Source organism: Centruroides sculpturatus, unplaced genomic scaffold (genome assembly GCF_000671375.1).
Source record: "Centruroides sculpturatus isolate CEXI.00-Female unplaced genomic scaffold, Cexi_2.0 scaffold299, whole genome shotgun sequence".
NCBI lineage: Eukaryota > Metazoa > Arthropoda > Arachnida > Scorpiones > Buthidae > Centruroides > Centruroides sculpturatus.
The window spans coordinates 371503-393861 of record NW_019384485.1 but is presented as its reverse complement, the minus strand read 5'-3'; the positions used below and the strand labels follow the sequence as shown (position 1 = coordinate 393861).

The following is a 22359-nucleotide window of genomic DNA, read 5'->3' as shown; positions in this document are numbered from 1 at the left end:
CAAACACTTTCCATTAATAACCCACTCGGTAAGGTCCCGAAAAAGAAAGCGGGCTATAAATACCAGAAAAAGAGGCGTTTGATGTGGCCGACGGTTCAATAATTCACTTCTTTTTTTCGGGGAGAACGACGCCCGCTTATAAAGTGTGACGTAGCTAGAGCCGTTCGGGCCTCGTATCGGTCTTTAGACGCCATTTGCCTGGACGAAACGCGATTTTTTAAACTTTCGACACATCTAAACGCTTTCCTTTTTAAATTCAGTCGTGTTTGGACATGTTTTTTAAACTCCAGACATGTTCAAACACGCATTTTTAAACGCTAGTCTACGAGATTTTAGACGAATACATCGCTCGGAGTCGCAATGCGCACACGGAGGAGAGAGAAAAACGCGCGAACGAGTGTAGAACCATCCCGACGGGCGAAGGTCATCGAGTTAACCCCCTCCAAAAATACCGAAGCCATTCGTTAAACGAGAGGACCACCTCTATTAATAACCTCAGTTTATTTACACAGAATTGGGTTAATCACCCAATTCGTTTATGGAGGTGCTACTTTAAAGCTCGGGGTCGAACTTTAATGAAGGTCCGTTCGCGAACGAAGCGTGCTCGCGCGCCATGACGGTCGAACACCCTCCCCCCGGACGGTGTCGGGCAACAAGTGTCACCGCGCCGGGTGGCGGGACCGGGGTACCAATTTGAAACAATCACCTGACCATAAAGGCATGCAAATGACACCGGAGACGGACTACGGTCCAGACATTTCGACGTCGGAAACTGTCGTTTCTGCATGACCTATCCGCGGACAGAGCGTTCTTTTTTTCTTTTTACTTTTTTTGATGGCTTCCTCGCGCGTAGCGTCAACGACCTGCGGAGGAACGACATCTGGTGTTCGGGGGGGATGCAGAGTAGAGCGGGGTGGAGGAGAGGAGAGGGGGAAAAACCGATGGCGCCGCTATAGAATGTCGTACGTAACTATACAATAGACATTCTCGGAGCAAACAGTTTCTTTCTAAGAAACGATTGGCGACTATTCACGATGCACGTCGCCGCGGTGGTTGCGTTAAACGGTTATTGTGTGGAGTTTGTTTACGTGCGCGTAAGCCGTGAGAAAGAATGCGTTAACGCCTGAATCGCACCAACCCGTAGCTCTTCTCTATTACAGTCTTGACGCTCCGAGAGTTACGATTCTATCGAGTAACTTTTTTTTTATCCTTCAGAAAAACCGTGAAGGAATAATTAGTCACGCTTTCTTATCCAATCTACTAATATACAAATTTCCACATTTCGGGTGCCAACTGAGTGCTCTTGAGCTTTGCATTCACCGATTTTGGTTATTTTTTTTTCTACTTTACTCATGTAAAAGAGTTAAACAATCGTTATCCCTCATTTTCTACAATTGACTTTCCCCATGAGATGGCTCCCTTACTCGATCTTGCGGTAACTCCCGTTCTAACCACCCTAGCTTTAGTAAAGGTTAGATTAGTTTGAGCCACTCGTTTCACCCTTCGTTAGGGTGAAGCGATTATCCACTTCCCAATTTGTCTGGACAAACAGTGTCTCCATCTACCGGTCGAAACGTCAGCTCGTTTATTACATCAGATGATGGCAAATAGTTTGACATCAGTCGGTAATCCGTAGACTTTTTTCCTCACTCGTATCAGTAATAATTAATAAGAAGACGGTAAAAATGCGTGTCGTGTGATTTTCCACGAATCGTGACACTCGAATTTTGATTTCGGGTTGGAGGGGAAATACATCAAGAGCCGAAAACTAGTCAATGATGGAGTGGTGGCTACCCGAGTTTCGCGCCACTTCGGCAGTTTTTGAGATTAATTTACAAAAATTATAACCGTTTCGTGCTTCACTTCATTTTTTTTTTTCTCTCCCCTTAAAGACGCGGGTAACGATAATAGTATTGGCACGTTTTCGGATCTTAAAATGGAGAAACATCGACGGCTATTTGGATCACCACCCAGTGTTTATGCATCGTGTTTACGCCTCGTATGTATTCTATATGTTTTATGACACCGTAATTTGCAGCCATTTAGATCCACGCGTCACGTACTCTAAAGTACAACGATGTCTAATGTTTATATTTATCTAATAACATGATTTATACAAATAAGCAGTCGTTCGAGTAAGTTTCTACGCTACTTTCCCAACATTTTTCCTCTCGGATGATAATCCTAACTTCATTCGAAGATGATCCGAAGCTTATAACGAGGATATTTAATGTCAATCGTTGATTTTAACCAGTTTTTTGAATCGTCACCCGCGAGGGAAAACGTCGTAAAAAGGGTGTAGAAACCGGCCCGGAGAACTTGTTTTCATCTTTTACTAATTGTAGAAAAGAACGATTTTCTAGAAGATGTGACGGAGTGCATCAATTTAAAGAGTGCTAATTTCTGTGCAGGAAGATGGTCAAGTGCAAACTGTGGCGTCTGATGCCGAGGGGGCTACACTAATGCGTAATCAATGACATTTTCGATAGGCTCCACCGAATTCCATCAGTAAACTAAGTTTGGTTGAAACAAAAACCGATCGTCCGACCGGGATTAATGAACGAATCGACGAGAATTTCTCGCCAATTGATTTCTAGCATATTCGACAGGGAACATGTGCAGTTTTAATGAAAAAATCATGTCCTTCGACGTGCCTGTTTCTATTAATCCCACCAGGGACCCGAGTAATGTCATCTTAGCGTACAAGTCCGGTAACTTTTGCTTGGATGAAAACGTACCTAATTTTTGTTAGTGCATAATTAGCATCCACTACTTCACTTCGGTTTTTACGTGCCCGGAGAAGGGGGAAACATTTATTATGCACCTATTTACTCTGTTCATTCCCTCGAGTTTTACAGACAAACACCGTACGAATCTAATCTAGGCACTAAGGAAGTATCTACTTTTTTTTTTTACCTTTCTTTCTCTCCATCTCCCCTGCTCCTTTTTCAACTTAGACCTCATTAATAATTATGTTGAAGCGGTATTCATCTCACTACATTGTTTTGACAAATGTTCAACAGAATCTCTTTCTACAGACACTCTACATAAAGATGCTAATCACTAGGTTTGATTAGACACCCCAGGCTATCAAAACTCTCTTTTCTTTCGTAATCTTCAAATAGATAATCGGGAAAAAACAAACCCCCCGACCACTCTTCTACCTTTTGTAATTATTTAATAAAGCCAACTGACCCTCCCACCGATAATTTCGGCCCGCTTATCGACCCCGACACCGCCATCTTTCTCCCTTCGATCACGCGCTTTCCACATTCTTGTTTTTGTAAGGTGTCCAATATAAACAGTCGAATGTCGTCTATCTTGGACATAAAATTCTTCTCGCACCTGCGACCGAACGAAATTCTACATCAGGATGGATCCAACCGAGTGACAAACTTGGTAAAGGGGGAATTCGAACAGCGGCTCGACTTCTACGCGGCGATTTAATGCGAGACTTCTTAGTTAAACCAATCACTGCCCCTATACATCAGAGACATTTGAACGCAACTGCCTCAGCAATTAGCACAGCTTGTTGAACGTATTGTGCTTATTGTATTAAATTATGGTTATAAATTATCTGGTGTTCCGTGACTAGAGTACACATGTCTATCCATTAATCCCCGTCCTGTTAGATTGTATTCAGATTACCTACAAAAATACCTTGCTGGCAATTTCACGCTGTGTTGACAATGTTTACTGCTCTGTTGGCTACGGAACCTCGCTATCCATATCGCCAACAATGCTCCTTCGCCTTTAATGCTGCACTTTAAACCACTCATTTTTGCCACTAAAAAAAAATAAATAAAAAAAAGACTTTACGGTGGCTCGACCGGTCCCGACTCTAATCTTCAGATTGGCCTACCCGGGTGCACGGCCAAAGATGGCACACAATAAGTTCTCACGCTAGCATCGGCGTTAATTATCTGGCCACAAGACTCGAACGTAATTAGAAGAGAGCATGTGGCTAATTATATATTGCTCATAGTTCTATGGTCAGATGCACTGCCGAGTTCATTATACCCGGGTAGAAAAACTCACAAACTTCAGTTCTGGAAAAATAATAAGAGAAAAAAAGGTGCTAAATATTCGTCACGAAACTTTCGGTCTAATCCGCAATTGGACATTAATAAGTGTTTAAAACTTGAACATAAATCATATATTTATAAATTGTAGCGATTGGAAATTTGCTGCAGACATGATGTTAATCTGGGGGGTTTTGTGCTGTTTTAAGAACCCGATGACTAAAACGACAGCAAACTGCTTGGCAGGAATGATGTATGCAAGACTGTTCTCTTTTGCTGGAGAGGGAGCAGCACTTCCCCGTCTATCGATTGGCTTGGTATTACTGATGACAGAAAAAACCAATTAGCTGTGGATTAAAACCTCTACACTGTCTTGTAATAACCTCCTGGGCAACTCTGACGTCCACGTCTGAAGTTTGCAGACCTTTGTATACCCCTCGTTTGCAAGAATCCTTCCACTCTTATCTGCTAGTCGGCGGCCATTCTTTGGCGCGTTAATTTGCGCTTCATGCGTATCGTCCGAGATTCGTTTTTTTTTTTGTTTTGTTTTGTTTTTCTCTTTTTGTTTCTTCCCGCGCCGAAACTTCGAACTGAAACGCGTTTCCATTCACGAAACGGAAGTGACGTCACTCCGGAAGCGAGACAAAAATGCCAGCAGCTGAAAATATCTGCAGCGATGGATGACAGCAGATGGGAAAGACAAGGCGCTGTTTGTGGCTGGCTGCTGCTCCGTCCCAAAATTGTATCTGAATGGAAAGGATGTCGACAACTTCTCAATGGGTAAAAAGAGATTGTTTGATGATCATAAAACATCATTATGTAACAATGCGAATTGGCTCCAATCCAATAATAAACATACCGAATTTTCGCCATTGCTTATTGACGGACGATGAAAAATACTTTTTCAAATTTATATTGGCAAGTGTAAGAAGGGGCAATAAATACTGCTTCGTTTCGCAGATTTTACAGATGAGGCAGTTAGCCCACTTAACGTGGGTAATTGTCGGCCATCGGCGCAGGTAACGCTATTTTGCTATATAATAGGAATGTCGGAAGAACAAAAACTCCACTATATTTCTTTAACTCATCTAGCCCTTCTTTTTTTGCTACTCCCTTTTACAGTTTTTTTCACACCCCGAGGTGAATACATAAAAATCTAGCGAGGGAAATGCTCGCAGCAGCGATCGGCCCTACTCTGTCTGAGAAAGGGAGAGAAAGAGAGGAGGAAAAAAACAACTCAAGAGTGGAAATCAAAAAGATTGTTCGTCCAATAAATCCCAGAAACTTTGGAGCCAGTTTTGTAATGGAACATCCTGAAGAGTTTTGGTAATGCTACGCCCTCCACCTGCACAATGAGAACAAGAACTTTCGATAAAAATTTCGTGGCCGTCGTATCAATCATTCTGTCACAGAGCGGCTCGAGGCAGCCCCATTGGTCGACTCATGTCCCGCTCTTTGTGCGTTCCACCATGTTTGCAAGCGCACACAAAAGCTTTCAAGAATCCTTTGAGTTCCAAGTCAGACTTGTAGGAGACGATATGGCCTGCAGCACGGACACTGTCCCAGAAGGAAGTCAGTTTGGACTCGGGGGGTCGGAGAGGGGGGAGAAGGAGACGGCGTCCAGATTGACGCTCCTTTCGTTGTCATAGAGACGAAAAGCACACTATCGGCCCCCCAGTTCTGATACATTGTTGACCTTAGTAGTCTCTTCAATCTGAATTCTCCTTCCACTCCTTACTGTGGCGAAAGATGCTATTAATCATATGTTCATTCCAATGAATGCCAATGGTGGAAGGGATTGTTGTGATTAATGTTTCTTGCCCCGTCTCCCGCTCAGAAAGGGGTGAGCGAACCGAAGACCATCGTCTTGGAAATTAGGCTATAGTGTACCATATATTTATTTACAGTTAGAACGACCGAATGGGAAGATAGAACAACTTTCAGAAAGGAACGACCCATGCCAAAACTCAGATTACGTTCACAAATCGCAACTTCCATTACAAAACACGTAAAGAAATGACTCCGTAATCTATCCACGGAAGATATTATTTCAGGTGAAGTTATATGTGTTAGGCCTATATATTTTTATTATTTTCTACCTTTACCTTAATTGCAACATACGGAAACTCGACAGAAACTTATTTACAATGGCCATTTTACGAGAGGGACAAGATTTTCTGACAGAAGCGGCGTTATCTATACCAGAAGCCCCGTCTCGGAACGTGGGTAGAAACAAGATTTCGATAAGAAAACAACACATATACAAAAGCATAGATAAGAGAAAAACAATTTAGAGCTCCACCTCCGCGTGACGTTTTATGTTACTTAAACAAGAATTAGTCAAATACGACGAGCGAATATTCACGTCTCGAATTTGTTACGTAAGACCAAGTTAAAAGAGTGTGGTGGGTGATACAACGAAAGGCGGGTCAATCAACGAGCTTTAGCGACCGGACACACAAGAGTTTGAGGAAGAAATTGGAGAAGAGCAAAGTTAAAAAGTTGTAAAATATATCTAATTAGCGATAAAGAAGGCGGTGGAATTTGCTAAACTGAAACAATGTCGTCGATGTTGGACGGTGACCCTGCAAAAACTACCTGAATATACATTAGCCACCAAATGTGATTTTTCTATTAGTGTTGTGAAGTGTCCCGGCGTACATAAATTATTCTCCTAGACCACCTGCCTCCCAAACTTACCGGAACAAAAGGTCCTACTCGAAGGAGGTGGAGAAGACATGTTAAAGTGTACAGAAATTTAATTACATCACCGACTGCGATGTTTTTACTAGGATATCCGTTCTTCCTTTCGTTTCGCTTTCCCTCCCCTCTCTTTGACAAAACTTTATTCGGGCGTAAATTACTATTTTTAGCCATCATTTTGAGGAATGTTAAAATTTTTATTACACTACTGCGCCGAGTTATAAGTGAATTAGAGAAATGTCACCGGCGATAGAAAGAATGTTATTAGCGCTATGCTGCCTTTGGGAAAATATTGACTGCAGACAACGCTCCGACTGCTAGGTATTAATCAATATGGCCATTGCCTGCTATACATCCCGGTGACAAACATAAGGCACTGATTTCGGTCGCGCTCCTCCCGACGATCGAGCGCCACGTCTCCAAACAAAATACCCCAATGGCCACCCCATTTCCAAAACCCTCCCCCTTAACCCGAGGGGTCATCGACGATAAGGTTCTTCCTCTCCAGTTAAGTTCCTTAACTTTGTAACTCTTTACGCAAATTACAACGCTCGCGACGTCCGATATCATCAAAACTACAAATCGAGATTAAATCGACTTCGAAACTCCCCCTCCTGGATATAAATCGAGTACTCGACTTCTGTATAAAAAGGCCTATCATTTACCACCCTAAATTTATAAAAAGAAAGTTCTTATAAATCTGAACCAAGTCACTAAAAGTCATTTATTAACCATTCGTGAAACTTTTTATATAATAATCGATCGAAGTTTTATGCCAAAAAATCGACTTTTCAACACGTGCAGTAGGCCATTTTGTCTTCCTGGCGACTTTTTCGGATACAAGAGGCGCTCGTCGCATAAGTCACCGATAGACTGTGCATCTATCGTTACACGTACGTAAACAGTGCTGCCAACTTCGCAAACTGAATATATTTTATATTTATCGGTCTAGCATATTAGTTACGGTGCTCGGGTTTTGTAGCGAGGAGGCAAAAGAATAGAGAAAAAGCCATTGTCTCCCTTCGACTCGGAGTATAGAGGAAATTGCCGATAGATCTTTTCGTGTCATCGATCAAATACAAAAGCCATCTACGCATTGCACGCTTTATTTCTTCCGAGTGGATATTTTCGCGCGTACAAACGACACACAACGGTTACTCCGAAAAACGGGACAAAAAATAGACGACCAAAAATAGTAAAAAACGCAACACGACACTCGTCCTCTTTAAAACTAACCAGCAACCCCGTTAGTTACGAATTACACAAGAACGGCGACCATTTTTTCGCCTGCGATAAGAGCACGAATAACAGTGTAGTTTTCTACGAAGTAAAGAGGGCCAATTCGTCCCATAGCGAGTAAGAGAAGAATAATGTAGGGCTATTTCGGTGACGCACTTAACACCAGGCTAATGGAGACTATCGTTTTGCCGGGAAGAGATGAAAATTCGCCGAGATTTAATAATAAATCCGATAAAAAGGTCGAGACAATACTTAAGTGACTTACGTAATAGGCTATTAAAACGGGAGATCCCGCTCGCAGGAAATTATTTTAGAATCCTTTCTTTGGATCTACCTGCGACGTTTCTACAGGTGCAATATGTTCCCCGCTAATTATTATCCCACGTGAAATAAAACACGTGCAAACCAAGCAGCGATACATTAATTATTTCTTCTATATTGCAGTCAAATATCCGGGAGAGCGCGCTCTTCTCCCACCACAAACATTTTTTGGTCTTTTAAATCGAAATCCGGTTAAGTTTACATTTTTACCTTATTTGTAATCCTCTCTTTCTATTTGTCGACGAGAGGCAGGAAAAAAATGTAGCGATAAGATCTTAACTACTCCAATCTCCAACAATTGAAACTTGTTAACCGTTTAAGAATTAAAAAGGCTTTTTTTGGGGTAACTTAACCTCCCAAAATTAAGTATAACGCGCGCTTGCCAAGTTAACTACTGGCGGCTTGATGTTCAGATGTGTATGGGGATTTTTGCGAACTACTAACGGCATTTGCACAATGCGCTGGCTAAGTTAACTATTAACTATTGTGGTACAATAAATGTACGAATCTTTGCTTTATTACCTACCATCGACTATTGTATCACGTGTATACGATAATTCGAGAACTATTAATGACGTACGTACAATAAGCAAATCAATTTTGGCGACATTTATGTAATAAGCGTACAAATTTATATGAATTACTGACGCTTTGTGCAATGGGCGTATATATTTCCATGTTGCTCTATTAACTGCTACTGTACAACACGTTCATACGATATTTTGAAAACTATTAATAACGTAGGTACGATAGGCTGCATAAATCAATTTTAGCAACATTGGTGTAATAAAAGAATAAATTTCTTTGAATTACTAATGCTCTATTTATCTTTTTTGTAAACTATTAATGACTTATGTACGATGTATAAATCAATTTTAGAGATATTTATACGAGGAGCGTAAGAATTTCCATAAATTACTAATGCTTAGTACAATGGGCATATGACTGTATGAGGTCACTCCATAAACGGCTACAGTACAACACGTATGAATGAATTTTTGCGAACTACGAACGACATTTGTGCGATATATCAATTTTAGCGATTCTATCTACAAAGATATTATACATTATATAAGGATTCCTGTGAATTCCTAACGCTTTGTGCAACGAGCATACATTATTAGTGATTGTTGTACAACGTTTACACAAATTTTCGCAAACCACTAATGACATTTGTACAACGCATAAATCAATTTCTATGAATTTACTACGAGTGTCACACGGTCGTTATATAAATTTTTGGAACTACTAACGGTTGATGTACAATGGGCACATACGAATTTTTATGAACTACTAACGCCGTCTTACAATGGGCGTATAAATTTTTGTGGAGCCGTTACGGCCGTTACGTAACGGACATAAAAATATTTGTACAGAGTACTACTGACGGTACGGTACGGTCTACAACGGGCACAGGAGTAAAATTTTCGACTCGATGGAGGGGAGGAGGAGAAGAAATTACGTACGCCGCATACGGGAGGAGGGTAAAGGTGTTAGACATCAACGTTTCATCCGACGGTCGAATTGTCGTTATTAAGTATTAAATCCCGAGAAACCTTGGAATATCCTTGGAAGTAATCGGAAGCCCCTTAATGGAGGTGGCGAAAAAGATTCGATAGGAGCAGCTAGTGGGTCGGTGGCCCGGAGGCAAAACAGAATTATGATGATTATTGTCGCGGACGGATTTTCGGAGACTTCGGCCTCGAAGAGATTACCTGGCGGCGACCTTGAATGCTCGACCCCGTGATTTTTCCGATAAAGAATTATTTTTAAACCTTATTTTCTCGACTTATCTAAACATTGCACCAAGTTTTCCGCGTCGACTTGTCGGTCCGTAAAGTTTGTCTCGCGCTTTTCCACTTGCCCATTAAGGCTTCATTCCCATGGGCAAAACGACAGATTTCTCGTTTGGAGCTGGAGGTCAAAGACCAACCACCGACTTATAATGATCGTGTGCTTAGCGACGCGGCTCGGGGCCACTTTTCGTTACCGGACCAAACACAATGCTACATTATCTGGTCCCGCGGACACACTTCTCCTTTCTCGCATTAGCATCTATTAATAGTCATTTCCCCAACCAACTTCCATTACCCATTTCCCAAACTACAGGAGGGAGGTTCGAGCCGCATTCGCGTGTTGGCTTCGATCCCCAAATTTCTACTTTTACCACACGGTAAACAATTAATTAAAAGAGAAATTCGGGGAGCCAAATAACGGAAAACGTTCTCTACCCCGTCGAGACTTTTGTCAACGTCTGGTAGTTCCCCGCGCCCTTTCCTCCATCTAGACTGGGGGAAGGCAAAAATGGCGGGGAGTACCGCGTGCTGTCTGACCCATTTGGCCTGGCGCGAAAAAGCCTTTTTTTTTTTTTTTCTTTTTTTTTCCTTCTGTTCCCTGCTCTGTGACATCGACGCGACAAAATACACCTTCTCCATGCAAAATACCTTGATCAGACGAGGTAAATACGAGAAATCTTGTTCTGTTAGCCTCTTCCCTTCCGAGTTCCTCGCACACTTGTTCATAATCTGCAATCAAATTGCAATATATAAACATACACTTCAAAGGAAACACAACTGAAGGGGGGATTGCGCGGCCCGCTAATTCGATTAAACTGCGAACGTCGATAAACGTCCGGTGTTTGCGAACGAGTTACGAACTTCGACTCGAAAACTCGTCCACATAAATAAAAATCGTTGTTTTGCGCTTCGATAGTATTAAGGGCCAAGGTTACTGCGGTGTGATAATGATGACGTTTTACTCGTCATTAACCGGGGGAGGTACCGAGAGACATAAATTTCAAACCAGTCGGGTCGCTCCCCCGTCTTCCCCGCAAACTTTCCCAGCATCGAAGTCTAGACACAACAGCTGCCGGTCTCACAGAGCTTGTCTGGACGTCTCATTCATGGAGAGAGTATCTCACCGGCACGCTCTTATCGCTCACCCTCGCCCGCTCTTTTGACTGCGCTTCCATCGGTTAACGGTCACTCCCAATAAAGGAAGTTACGGTTAATCCCCTTTTTAAAATCTAGAAGGAAAAAATAAATAAAAAAAAAGTAAAAAATTGGACCACACCGTCCTCACCGATGCGTCGGCGCCATTAAGAATTCGCAAACGGACCCGACGCGCGTCGCTTATAGCTTTCGCTGCACGAGCGTAACGACGACTCACGTGGCCGGATAACTTACTTACATTCGTATTGGGATCACCCAACCAGAACACCACGCGAATCGGTCGTGTCGACGTCATGCGCTATCACCCCGACCGGTCGACTACGACGCGTACGAAATTTATGTCAGATACTAAACGCGTGCTCGAACGGAACGATGATTCGAATTCCGACATGGTGTATATGTCCAAGCCAAGTCGAGTAGGGTACGGACGCGACCATACGCGTCGCGTCGCGTAGCGTAACGCGCCCAGCGGGCTCTTCTGGCTAAATTATGATAGTTCATTATTATAATTTCTAATTAACCAATTAAAATCGACGAAAGGCGACCCGGGATTAAAGCGGGTTAAGGAGAGTGCGTGGTGTGTTCGCGACTAGTTAAGTAGGCAGCCACACAAAAACTGCCGCGATTTGCACGATCCAAAAGCGAACCATTCGGCTTTTTTGTGCAAGAACGTCGGTCCCGCGCCCGCGGGTCGTCGCCCCGACCGAACCGCGGCACCACCAGCTATCCGCCATATCCGCAAACTAAATCGTAGCCCCATTAAATAACCTACCTCGGATGGGAACGGACGACGCACGTTGCTCTTATTTACATTGACAAAAACAACGCTCCACTACCTTCGGCCATCTTGGATGTTTTCGATAAGCAGCCAGCAACTTCATAAAAATAGTACGGCCGTCCGTTGAAAGATGGCGCGCTGCGCCGTGTGGCAGGCGAAAGCAATAAAGAAAAGAGCATTTTTTTTTTCCCTTCCTATCGGATAATTGCCCGTTCGGATCGAGCCACGTTAAACAAAAGCTGTTCTGAGTGATGGAATGCGTTCGGATATTCGAACTTTTAAATCGGGAGCGCTCTTACCTGAGAACTGCTGTCCAGCATGACCGAGGGTTTCGTGGAGTGAAAATTTTCGTACGGGGGACCGGCACGTGGTGAAACGAAAACCGGCGGGACTGCCGTTTGTTGCGCAACTGTGGGCAGAGAACGTGTTCGTATGCCGACGGGACCGCGTCAAAGGGGAACTCTGACTGTAAGGTAGGAAGCTGAAAGAAAAGAACGGTGCCGGAGAGGGAGAAAAGGGGCAGGGTCTGCGCGGTCTGCATAGAGAGCGGTTCGTCACTTTGATATATCAATAGGGGGGCTTTTCGTAATTAACGGACGACACTCGGTTTATTAAAATGTTCTACTTTTGTTTGCCTCCTTTAAAAACCGCTCCTCCATTAAACTCGAATAAAAAAAGGATCACTCCGTAATACCTCCGCAATTTTGATCATCATGTTTTTTTTTAAATCTCACTTATGACGTCACCAGGCCGAAAAGTTGATTTCTAGCAGGGGGCGTTTAAGTAAACGCCCCCTGCCAGAAATCAACTCTTAGGATCCGGTTAATGAATTATTATACGTCTTCCGATTGGTTAATTAAAGATCGGAAATGAACGAAATGGTTATTTCAAATAAAACTATTTAATTAAAAGCTTCTTTCTCGTCCGGAAAAAAGTAGAAGTCGGTTGTTTTGGAGCCAAGTTTTGGTTCATTCGTCAATTTATCCAAAATGGAGTTCGGAAACACTCGAAGATTCGGTTCCTCTACAAATCTTTCAGCATCTCGATCTTCCGCAGAAACGTTAAGACATTTGCCGTCGAGCCTCTTCTTTACGAACTTTTTAAAAGGCCTTCGGAAATGGCCGCCGATCGGTAATTAGAGTCTACAAAAATCCATTCCGTCATCGATCCTGGCGTTTGTAACGCGCCATTTTCTTAAAAAACAGAAAGTTCCGTTCGAATACCTTATCCGAACTTCGCTCTCGTTTGTCGAATAAAAATTTTTTTGACAAGTTTAGAAGCCCGAAGGCCCGAAAACTAGGCTAAACGTAAAGGAAAAAACCTCGAGTCGAATGTTAATCGATGTCTTTTAAAATGTCTTAAAGCATAAATGGGTTATGTACGATCTAAACAGAAAATCAATGGCAAAATAGAAAAATTGTATTTATTTACAGAATTTAGTATATAAATTCTTTTTTCTGTCGATAAAATTTGATATTATTTATAACCGACGATAAAAATGTCATTATTTAACATTAAAATTGATAAGTAAAAGAATTCACTTTTAGAAACGATTCAAAAATTTGTTTTTGTACTTTAAATCGCGACATGTCATAAGAATTTTACGTATTTTAACTTTAATTAAATGAATTAAATAATTATTTAAAGCTCGCATCGTTGTTTTTATGCCTTTATCATCTCTACATATACAAAACTATAACTTAAATACGGTTAATATATTCCAAATTAAATTGCATTTAGGAAAAAAAGTGTCATTCGATCGTTTAAAATTTGAAAAGAGTGGCGGAAGCACGGCACGGAATTAGCTATAATTTAAATAATAATAGAGGTAGAAGCGAAGTTATCCGATAGATTCTTTAACGTGATTCGTGCCATACAGACAAACGGACGTATAAGGTAAAAGAGCGGTGCGGCGTTTAATCTTTCTTATTAGGTCATTAGGAAAAACGATTATTATTCGGGTCGGGGGCTAATATCCGATTCCATCATAAAACTATTAGTTGGTTAAAGACACGCACTCCTACCTGGACTGGGTAATTCATTAAGAGGTGAATAGAAACTGCATGCAGCGGACAATACGGAGTCGAAGTGCATCGGCATTAAATAGTTATGAAGAGCAATCCCCGCTCTTCCGTTCTGCCTCCAACCCCGATTAATCGGAGTGGTAACTATTAGTCCGGCTTGATATATTCGCCACGTTAGCCAAAGGGACATAACCGAGAGAGCTAATTAAATACCATTAAATTACCGGGTAACAAAAGTATTGCGAAATGACACGCGAACAGACCTATACTCGTTTAATTACCGAAATTAATTCCGCTATATTAGAAGAACGGAGGGGGAAAAGAGAGAACTTTGTATTTCGAACCCGATCTTTTTGGAATAATTAAAATACGAAGTTTTTCCGTCTACAGTTACTGCGGTCCTATTTCTTCGAAGAGCAATATTTGCGGCCAGGGGGCGTGAGGTCGGTCATCTATCAATGCTATGGCGTTTTCGTTAGTGGCCGCAACTCATTCTGGAAATGGATAATAATTGGTAGTAGTCGGCTTCGTGGTTTGCGATATCGATAATCGACTCGTTAAGTATATTCCTCGTACGTAATTTTCTACCAATTACTTGATTGTTTCTCTACCAGATTCGAATAAAATTCGCCGTGGAAAACTTCGACCTTCCGACCTCGTGATTACGCATAGCGTGGACTATTTTTTTTTATTACGTCACCGTTAAATTTCCATCGTTTAGAGAAACAATTTACTAGAAATATTTGTATTTACATTTTTAAAAGCGCCGGCCTAACTTTATTCTCTCAAATCGTCCGACGCTTATAATATATTAAAAATTCCTGACGTTCTTTCAGGACCGCATATATTTTACCTTCCGACTAATTCTACGTTCGGTTGTTTTGTGCTGCCACCTCTCGGACGAACGATGTAATTTTCTTTACGAAACTTAATTACGGACGTCGGAAACTGGTTTTTGGATACGTCGCGCGCATGCGTATTGTAGTCGGCGTTACAAAGTTCAAAGCCTTGTCTTAATATTGAAAAAAAATACAAAAAAAGTCATTCGAGACGACATTCACTTTACAAAATATACCAAAATTTAACGTTAGCCAACGTGAATTTAGTTAAGGAGTTATAATAATCGGTGACGTAACAATTTTTTTGGCACGTTCCCACCAGTTCGAAACGTCAATAAAGATATTTACTTATTAAATTTTGAAAATTCGCCGGATTCCAATGGGGAAAATGGGACGAATCGCTCCATTTTGTTACTCTAAAAACTCGGAGGAGGAGTATTTTTGGAAATCTGTAATCCGCGGGCAACGATCGATTCTTCAAAAAAATCTTTTCTAACGTGTTCTAAATCAGCTTTTGAAATATTTTAAACCAAATTTTTTTTGTTATATATTAAATTTACCGTTTACCTAAAATTGGCGCAAACACCTTTAAAGGTAATTTAGGCGAATGCTTGATGCTTAGAACTGACCTTTTAATAATACTTTCCGAGCACCGAAATATGTTAGTCATGGTGTACCACTCGACTAACGTTTAAATGTTTTTTTCTGTTTTTCGCAGATAGCAGCAGCCATATTTTCACGTAGAGTCGCTATTTTCCGGTCAGAAACATGAGAAAACATTTTAAAAAAATCGTTGGTTAGAGTGGAATTACCCCTTTTACGGGGGTAGGAAATTCCACGAAAATTACCGACCGACAATTTAAATATATTTAAAGTGGCGGAGATCCGTAAATGGTTTATTTGCATTTGGAAGGACCATCGAGTAAATCCGTTTCTTTGATTGTCATTAAGTGCAGTATCGAGTCGAGAGTCGAGCGTGGAAAATGGAGTCCATCTTCTCTTTACCAAAGACGAGATATAAGAACGATTTTATCTAAAGCGTAATAATAAAATGCCGGTGGTGGCACCTATCTACAAAACAACGATGGTTAACCAATAGGGTAGTTAGCTATTAAAGGGTTAAGAAGAGTAAGTCCGAGTATCGGATCGTATAATCGTTGCAGACAATCAGACTCTCTTAATGTGGATAACAATTTAAATTATCCACGGCTTTATTTCATTATCTCTAATTATAGATGTTATTGCAGATAAGTGTGACAGTCTGTTACGTGTTACGTCTCATTATCTGGCCTAACCGAATCTCCGGTAGGCCATTATTTTTAATAGGGAGCGCGATAAAAGCGAGCGATGTTATTACGAGGTGACTTCTCAGATCGGTTATAGTGTATATATATATTGTTTTCGAAAGGGAACAACGAAAATTATTGTCAAATTCACAAAATTTCTCTCTCTCTCGTAAGACGTAACGCGGCAGGGGAGGAACAATAGCGAATTTAAGAGTGGGGGAGGAATTAAAGCGGAGGGAAAAACATCTGGTCCCACGACTGGTCTCTATGTCAACGTTAAAATTTTACAGGGCCTAACATATAATCTGTTCTGCTCCAACGAGTTGCCGTTCCTCTCGAACTCCTGCGGGAGTTGGAGAATCATTACTTTGAACGAAGCCGCTCGTCTGAGGAGATGGCCGATACCAAAAGATTGCATTCCTTAATACCGATCCTACCGACCGACCTTGGCTCGTTTACCCCGATTTTACACCTTATCCGACGCATTTGTTTCCGCATTATAACGTTTAATTATTATTTAGTACGCGCTTTATCGTCGTAGGAGCGGAGGAGGCCGACAAAGGCAAAAAAGAAAAAAAATGGTTAAAAAATTGTTGTTGTTGCGAGCATCCCATCCGCAGTTTGGTAGCTACTTTCACTAATTTCTTTAAAAGGCGGGAGCCTATTCAACATACTTTTAAGTAATATCCTTTATTTTGGGGCGGTGTGTAGAAACCCACTTGTCGATATTCCATTCAGACAAACTACTTAATACTTTCTTCGGCTAATGAAGTGATTATAAAAACTATTCACGGAAGAGATAGTCTCACTTCTAAGGCTTTTCTTTGATGGCAGCTCGTTCGATTGATGAATAGATTCGCCGCCGCTTCCTACAATATTCGCATTTTGCTACGTGGTGTAGCCAGTGCTTTGGCTTTTCCAAAAATTATCGATCGCAGCGGATAAATGTTTTGTCTTTACATCGATTAAAATTGATAAATTAATATGAAGAGCGGTAGAGGAAAAAGAAGACGTTCGAGCTCCTGCTCTTCTTCTAGTTCCTTTCTCTTTTGGTTCTACTTCCAACCTTCGACTGGAAATTTTTAAAATACTGGTCGAATTTTTGGTTACTCGGGGGTATCTTTTCAAAGAAAGCCGGGATTTCTAGTAGCGGATTTCGCTTAGTTTACAGTTGGAGGAAAGTTCGCGTCGTGACAGTAAAGCAATCAATCAAGCTACAATCCTACGAGGAGATGGAAGCGAATGCCATTTTCGCAGACTAGCGGTTAAGACTTCTTAAAGGCTGCCAAATCCTTAACAATAACTGCGCTAACAATAAGTGTCGGTTATATAACCGAGTGAGTAATTTATGTAGAGAAATCCAGCAGACAAATAGAATTATCTACTTTATTTCAATTGATGTCATCGGATACACTTCTATATGCATATGTATATAAATGCCCATCCGTCTTTACATTTTAGACTCCCTCCCACTCCAATAATATACAGTGAGCAGCCTTATGTAGCGGTCATTACAGACGAAGGATCACTGTTACGACTCATCAACCACAGACTGCCAAGGACACTTTAGTTCGGTGTCCCAGAGATCTCGGGGTATCGGGAGAACCGGAGCATTGACCTTTACATTTATAATCACTTCGGAACTAACAGATCTTGCATTGGTTCACTTTAAAAAGAAAAAAAAAGAAAAACGAGATAGCAAAAGTCAAACGTAACAGCGCACGGTTCAGTTTATTTATTTATTTTTTATTTTTTTCCTAAAGAAGAAAAAAAGGGGCCACTCAAATATATGACTTGATTTCATTGGCAACACTTTTAGCGTCCAAAAATTTATTTTCCTTCTCGGGGTAAGCTGGAATGCTTTCTATAATCGCTAAGAGTAGGATCCAACGAAGTCAAGTGCTGCTCGATGTATACGCTGTCACGTGCTAATACTGAAGGATTTCTGATGCCGAAGCACTCCTAACTCTTCACTAACTCTGTCCCTTAAAAAAAAGAAGAAAAAGAAAGACATAAGTCTAAATTTAGGTGAGAACCATCGGTTTTCAACACACCGGTTAATGTTTAACTTCGCAGTGAGACGTCTCTCTTAAGAGACAATCCGTCTTCGGACTTTGCTACCGATTTTAAAGCCCTATTAGTTGTCGATTTGAAAAAAAGAAATCCACCGCTAACATCCGAAGTCTCGGCAACTTCCTCCCTCCGAAACTATTAAACAATGTTTGGAAGTGACCCTCTCACCTCGGTAAAGGCCATTAACTGATTCTTTGACCACGGGGAGGAGAATGAAGGATGGCTTTCTCTGTTCCAGGTCAGGTAAGCGAGAGTGGACAACTCGCAAGCAAGAGTAACGATCCTCGGTCGGCATCTTTGACATCACGATCATATTTCTTGGTGCGGTCGACCCATAAAAGAAAAGTGACCAGAAGTCCATCGGGAAGTAAAAATCGATGGAAACACTACTGACATACATTCGATAGCCGACAGATAATACAGATGATAATAATAATTTACCTTTGAATCCTGTTTCTGGCACCGCGGCTGAAAATAGAATAAAAAGATTTTTATTTGATGCCACATTTCATCGAATTAACCGATTTCGTATTCTGCCAGTTAACTAAATTACCTTTCAAATAATCTTCCATAACAATGGTCTCTTCGCTCGGTTCATCTGCCTGAGGAGAGAAAAACGTCAAAGTAATTACAACGTTGTCCGATGACAAATTACCAACATCCACCCAAAATTATGTACACTTATATTTACAGGGTTTCTATCAGATAGGATTTCTAGAATGCCTCCAGGCTACATCCAACGATATTTCATCTGTGCTCCAGATGCCAGGTCGGCAAGTTTACAAACAGGATGTTTCGACCGGGTGACTGCTCTGGTCAACAAACCCGTTTCCCCAAAACACCACCACGTTGGTGTCTCGCTCTCTACGTATCCACGAAACTATCCCCCCTCCGACTCGTCGATATTCTTAACAAATTAAAATGACAATTCGAGCAGTACTTATATACAACTGTTGCATTTTTTTAGAAAGGGTCAATACAAGAAACTGCTCCCGTTTCCTGTTGAAGAGCAGTTAGGATGACAAAATAAATTCCGTCGTTTGTTTGATCCGGGGGGATAATCTGATAAAAATAAATGTCGACTTATAAGTTTACGAGTTTTATTATCCCGATCGGAGCGAAAATTTCACTTGTTACATCTGACTAATGCTTATTGATGGTGGTCGCATCGATCTGGACTAGTCTCTCTACGATGACGGTTTTAAGTATTATTTCGTCCGTCTTCGACTATTCCAAGTTTTTAAGCGAAAATTTATTCTTATCACGTGAAGTGCTACTGATTATCCTACTAAAGCTCCAGATAAGTTTCAATCATTTATCTCTCGTACGTGATATGAAACCTTCGCTCATTGAATTGATAATGGTGCGAGTGTTTTTTAAATATCTTCTTTTTAATCATATTACTTTGCATTATTAAAATTTAAACTTTTGAATCAATTAAAATTCCCTTTTCTTTCCATTCTCTCCCTTTACTTAAACTCATCAGCTATCTTTCATCAGTGTTCAAAACGTATAGCATTCAACAGCATCCTCCTCCTCCTTATTCCCTAAGTGAATCTAGTTAAGTTAAATAACTTTAAAATATAAGATAGTGAATGCCACCAGTTACAATTCTTATTTTAGCATGTCAGATATTATTAAAGGAGCTAGAATTATCAAATGAATCACTAAATGCATTTACTACTTTTCACTAGTGTTCTAACCTTATAGACACCATCCTCCCTCCTCATCCTTGAAATGAATCCAGTTAAATATAATAAAAAAATAAAATACTAAATGTCAATAGTAATAATTCTTATTTTAGAAAGCCAGATAACACTAAAGGTGATAAAATTATCGAGCAAATTTATAGTTAACCAATACTAATAGTAACAGAGTCCTACTTCTTACAAACTAACTGAAGCAGCATTAAAATTAATGAGACCTGTCCTGGCACAAAAAAGAGATATCAGAGGTCAAAGTTCCAAAAAGTCCATTTGGAAGAGGAAGAACTTCTTTTGTAAAAATGAATTTTGTACTATATTATTATATCCTTTCGGCATGGATGAGATAATTAAAAACTCTAGAAACAATTTAAAAGCATTAGAAGAAAGGGTAAAAGAAGAAGGGCTGTTTCTAATTCTTACCTTTCATTTACATAATGAGATAAATATGAGCAATAGAACATTTTTATAAATAAAATTAGAAGGGAAAAAAGCAAATTTTCATATAATGAAATAACGAAAATCCCGAAAAACATATTTATTTACTTACTTCTAAAAATGTTTTTGAGTATATAAAAGAGAGTTTTTGATATTGAAATGTCGGACTTGGGCCTGGAAGCATATTTGTTTTAAAGCAGTAGATATTCATTCATAAAACAGTGCCAAAAGTCATTTACACTAATTTAAATATTGGTAATTTTCCCTTTTTTTTCTTTTTTTAAAAAAAAGACAAATTTTTATCATATTTATAATTCTTGCTAAAGCAAATATCATCTTAATATCTTTGATTAAATATAATGATTATAATTATGTAAAACTATAACAAAACTTAATCTACTAAGAAAAATGCTTTTTATAAAAAAGGTTTGAATTTTAATAACAATAATTCATTAAATAAATTATAAAAGATTTAAATGATTTAATTAGTGTTTTAAAACACTGTTTATAACAAAATCTATATAATTATAAATTTATTAGCATATAAAAAGATAAAATGCAAAGCTTGAAATAAAAGGATTAATTCTGAATACTTTTCTAAATGCATTATATTTTCTCGACTCATGAACAATTTCAAGCCATACAAATTTTTATATTTTATACGTAAATAAATCTTAAACGTAAAAAATAAACCTGCATTTATAAAAACCAAATACCTTCATTCTAAAGTAAATAGTGTAATATTTTATTAAAGATGACCTTAAGAAGATAAAATCCAATTTATTTGCTTTATGTATTTAACAATTTTATTATTTGTATACATTAACATTCATTCAATGAAATAAAATACTATATAGATTGGTCCAAAAGTCAGTTAACCGTGTTTTGTGTGTTCCAGATGCGCTTGTAAATGTGAGTTATAAACGAAATCTGTTAATGCATTATAATTTATGTACTTTATTATTTACAAACTTTATAAATATTGTTAAGTATTTGAATAAGATAGCAATTTAGGCTTTACAATGGTAAACTGATATTTGGGCAATCATATAAATTAACTTTTGAGTAAAAATTTAAATAATTTATCACTGATCTTATTTTTTGAAGTCCACTTAATTAATATATTCTCACGATTGTTTAAAAATAATCATGCTATTATAAATTACTCTATTGTATTGTTTCTGTTGTTTTAAAGTTTAATGGGAACTGTTAATTTTTTCAAACTGAACACTAACTGTACAAAACTATATTGTTTCTTCTGTTTAAACATGAAAATCAAGTCTTGTGACCAATATTTCCTAAGTAAGTAATAATATTTGGCAAAATATGACTGAAAGAAATGATGAACAATTGGACATTAATTCTCCACTGGAGAAAAACCAATAAGTAATAGGTCAAAACTGCACAGTGTGTTATTATATGTGGATTTGGTTCCCATAATGGAAATAAAGATTTCTTTTTATGTTCGTTTCTTTAAATGAGCACATAATTTATATGGTAAGTTTTATACCATACAAAATTACCTATTCAGTTAAGTGACTTCCTAAAAATTACATATCTGATTTAACAGAAACCATAGTCTAATTCATGAGGGAGTTCATAAAGATGTTCTTTGGTAATCACAGTTACAAGTCTTATAAGCACGGATGTTTCTCAATCAAAGAAGCATCCATCACTTAAGTGAATACTAAATTGTGTTTCATTAAAACAACCTATTTATCAAGATATAGCATTGATATTTTGATATATCAATGCTATACAATGCTAGAAACCCAATAAATACTCAACTTCAAAATGTGATGAAAATAATCAGATATCTTCAAAGCTGTTTCCTAAGCATTATCATTACAATATTTTATGAATAATTCTAATTGTTGTAACTTCTGAAAAAGACCAAATCATTTGATGAAGTTTCTGAACAGAGAGTCCATATTCTAAGAATAGACTTAGAATTCTAAAAGCATTTAATAAAATATTTATGA

General features: G+C 39.3%; 2 protein-coding genes across 4 annotated transcripts in view; both read right to left on the bottom strand.

Moving 5' to 3' along the window:
• Window positions 1-12349, bottom strand: part of LOC111621562 (zinc finger protein rotund-like) — a 177492-nt gene extending 165143 nt beyond the window's left edge. Inside the window, exons 1-2 of one of the 3 annotated variants that reach the window (XM_023363739.1) lie at window positions 12314-12349; window positions 10730-10810 (exon numbers count right to left, since the gene is read on the bottom strand). In XM_023363739.1, the coding sequence (XP_023219507.1) occupies window positions 10730-10810; window positions 12314-12334 (102 nt within the window). In that variant the 5' untranslated portion in view covers window positions 12335-12349. Of the gene's footprint in view, window positions 1-10729; window positions 10811-12008; window positions 12162-12313 lie in introns of those variants that run through there. The other 2 variants (XM_023363740.1, XM_023363741.1) reach the window with 2 other exon arrangements.
• Window positions 12350-17427: 5078 nt separating this feature from the next.
• Window positions 17428-22359, bottom strand: part of LOC111621569 (ubiquitin carboxyl-terminal hydrolase 48-like) — a 75531-nt gene continuing 70599 nt past the window's right edge. The window contains exons 31-33 of the mRNA XM_023363751.1: window positions 18790-18838; window positions 18678-18704; window positions 17428-18148 (exon numbers count right to left, since the gene is read on the bottom strand). Coding sequence (XP_023219519.1) covers window positions 18126-18148; window positions 18678-18704; window positions 18790-18838 — 99 coding nt within the window. The 3' untranslated portion in view covers window positions 17428-18125. The remainder of the gene's footprint in view (window positions 18149-18677; window positions 18705-18789; window positions 18839-22359) is intronic.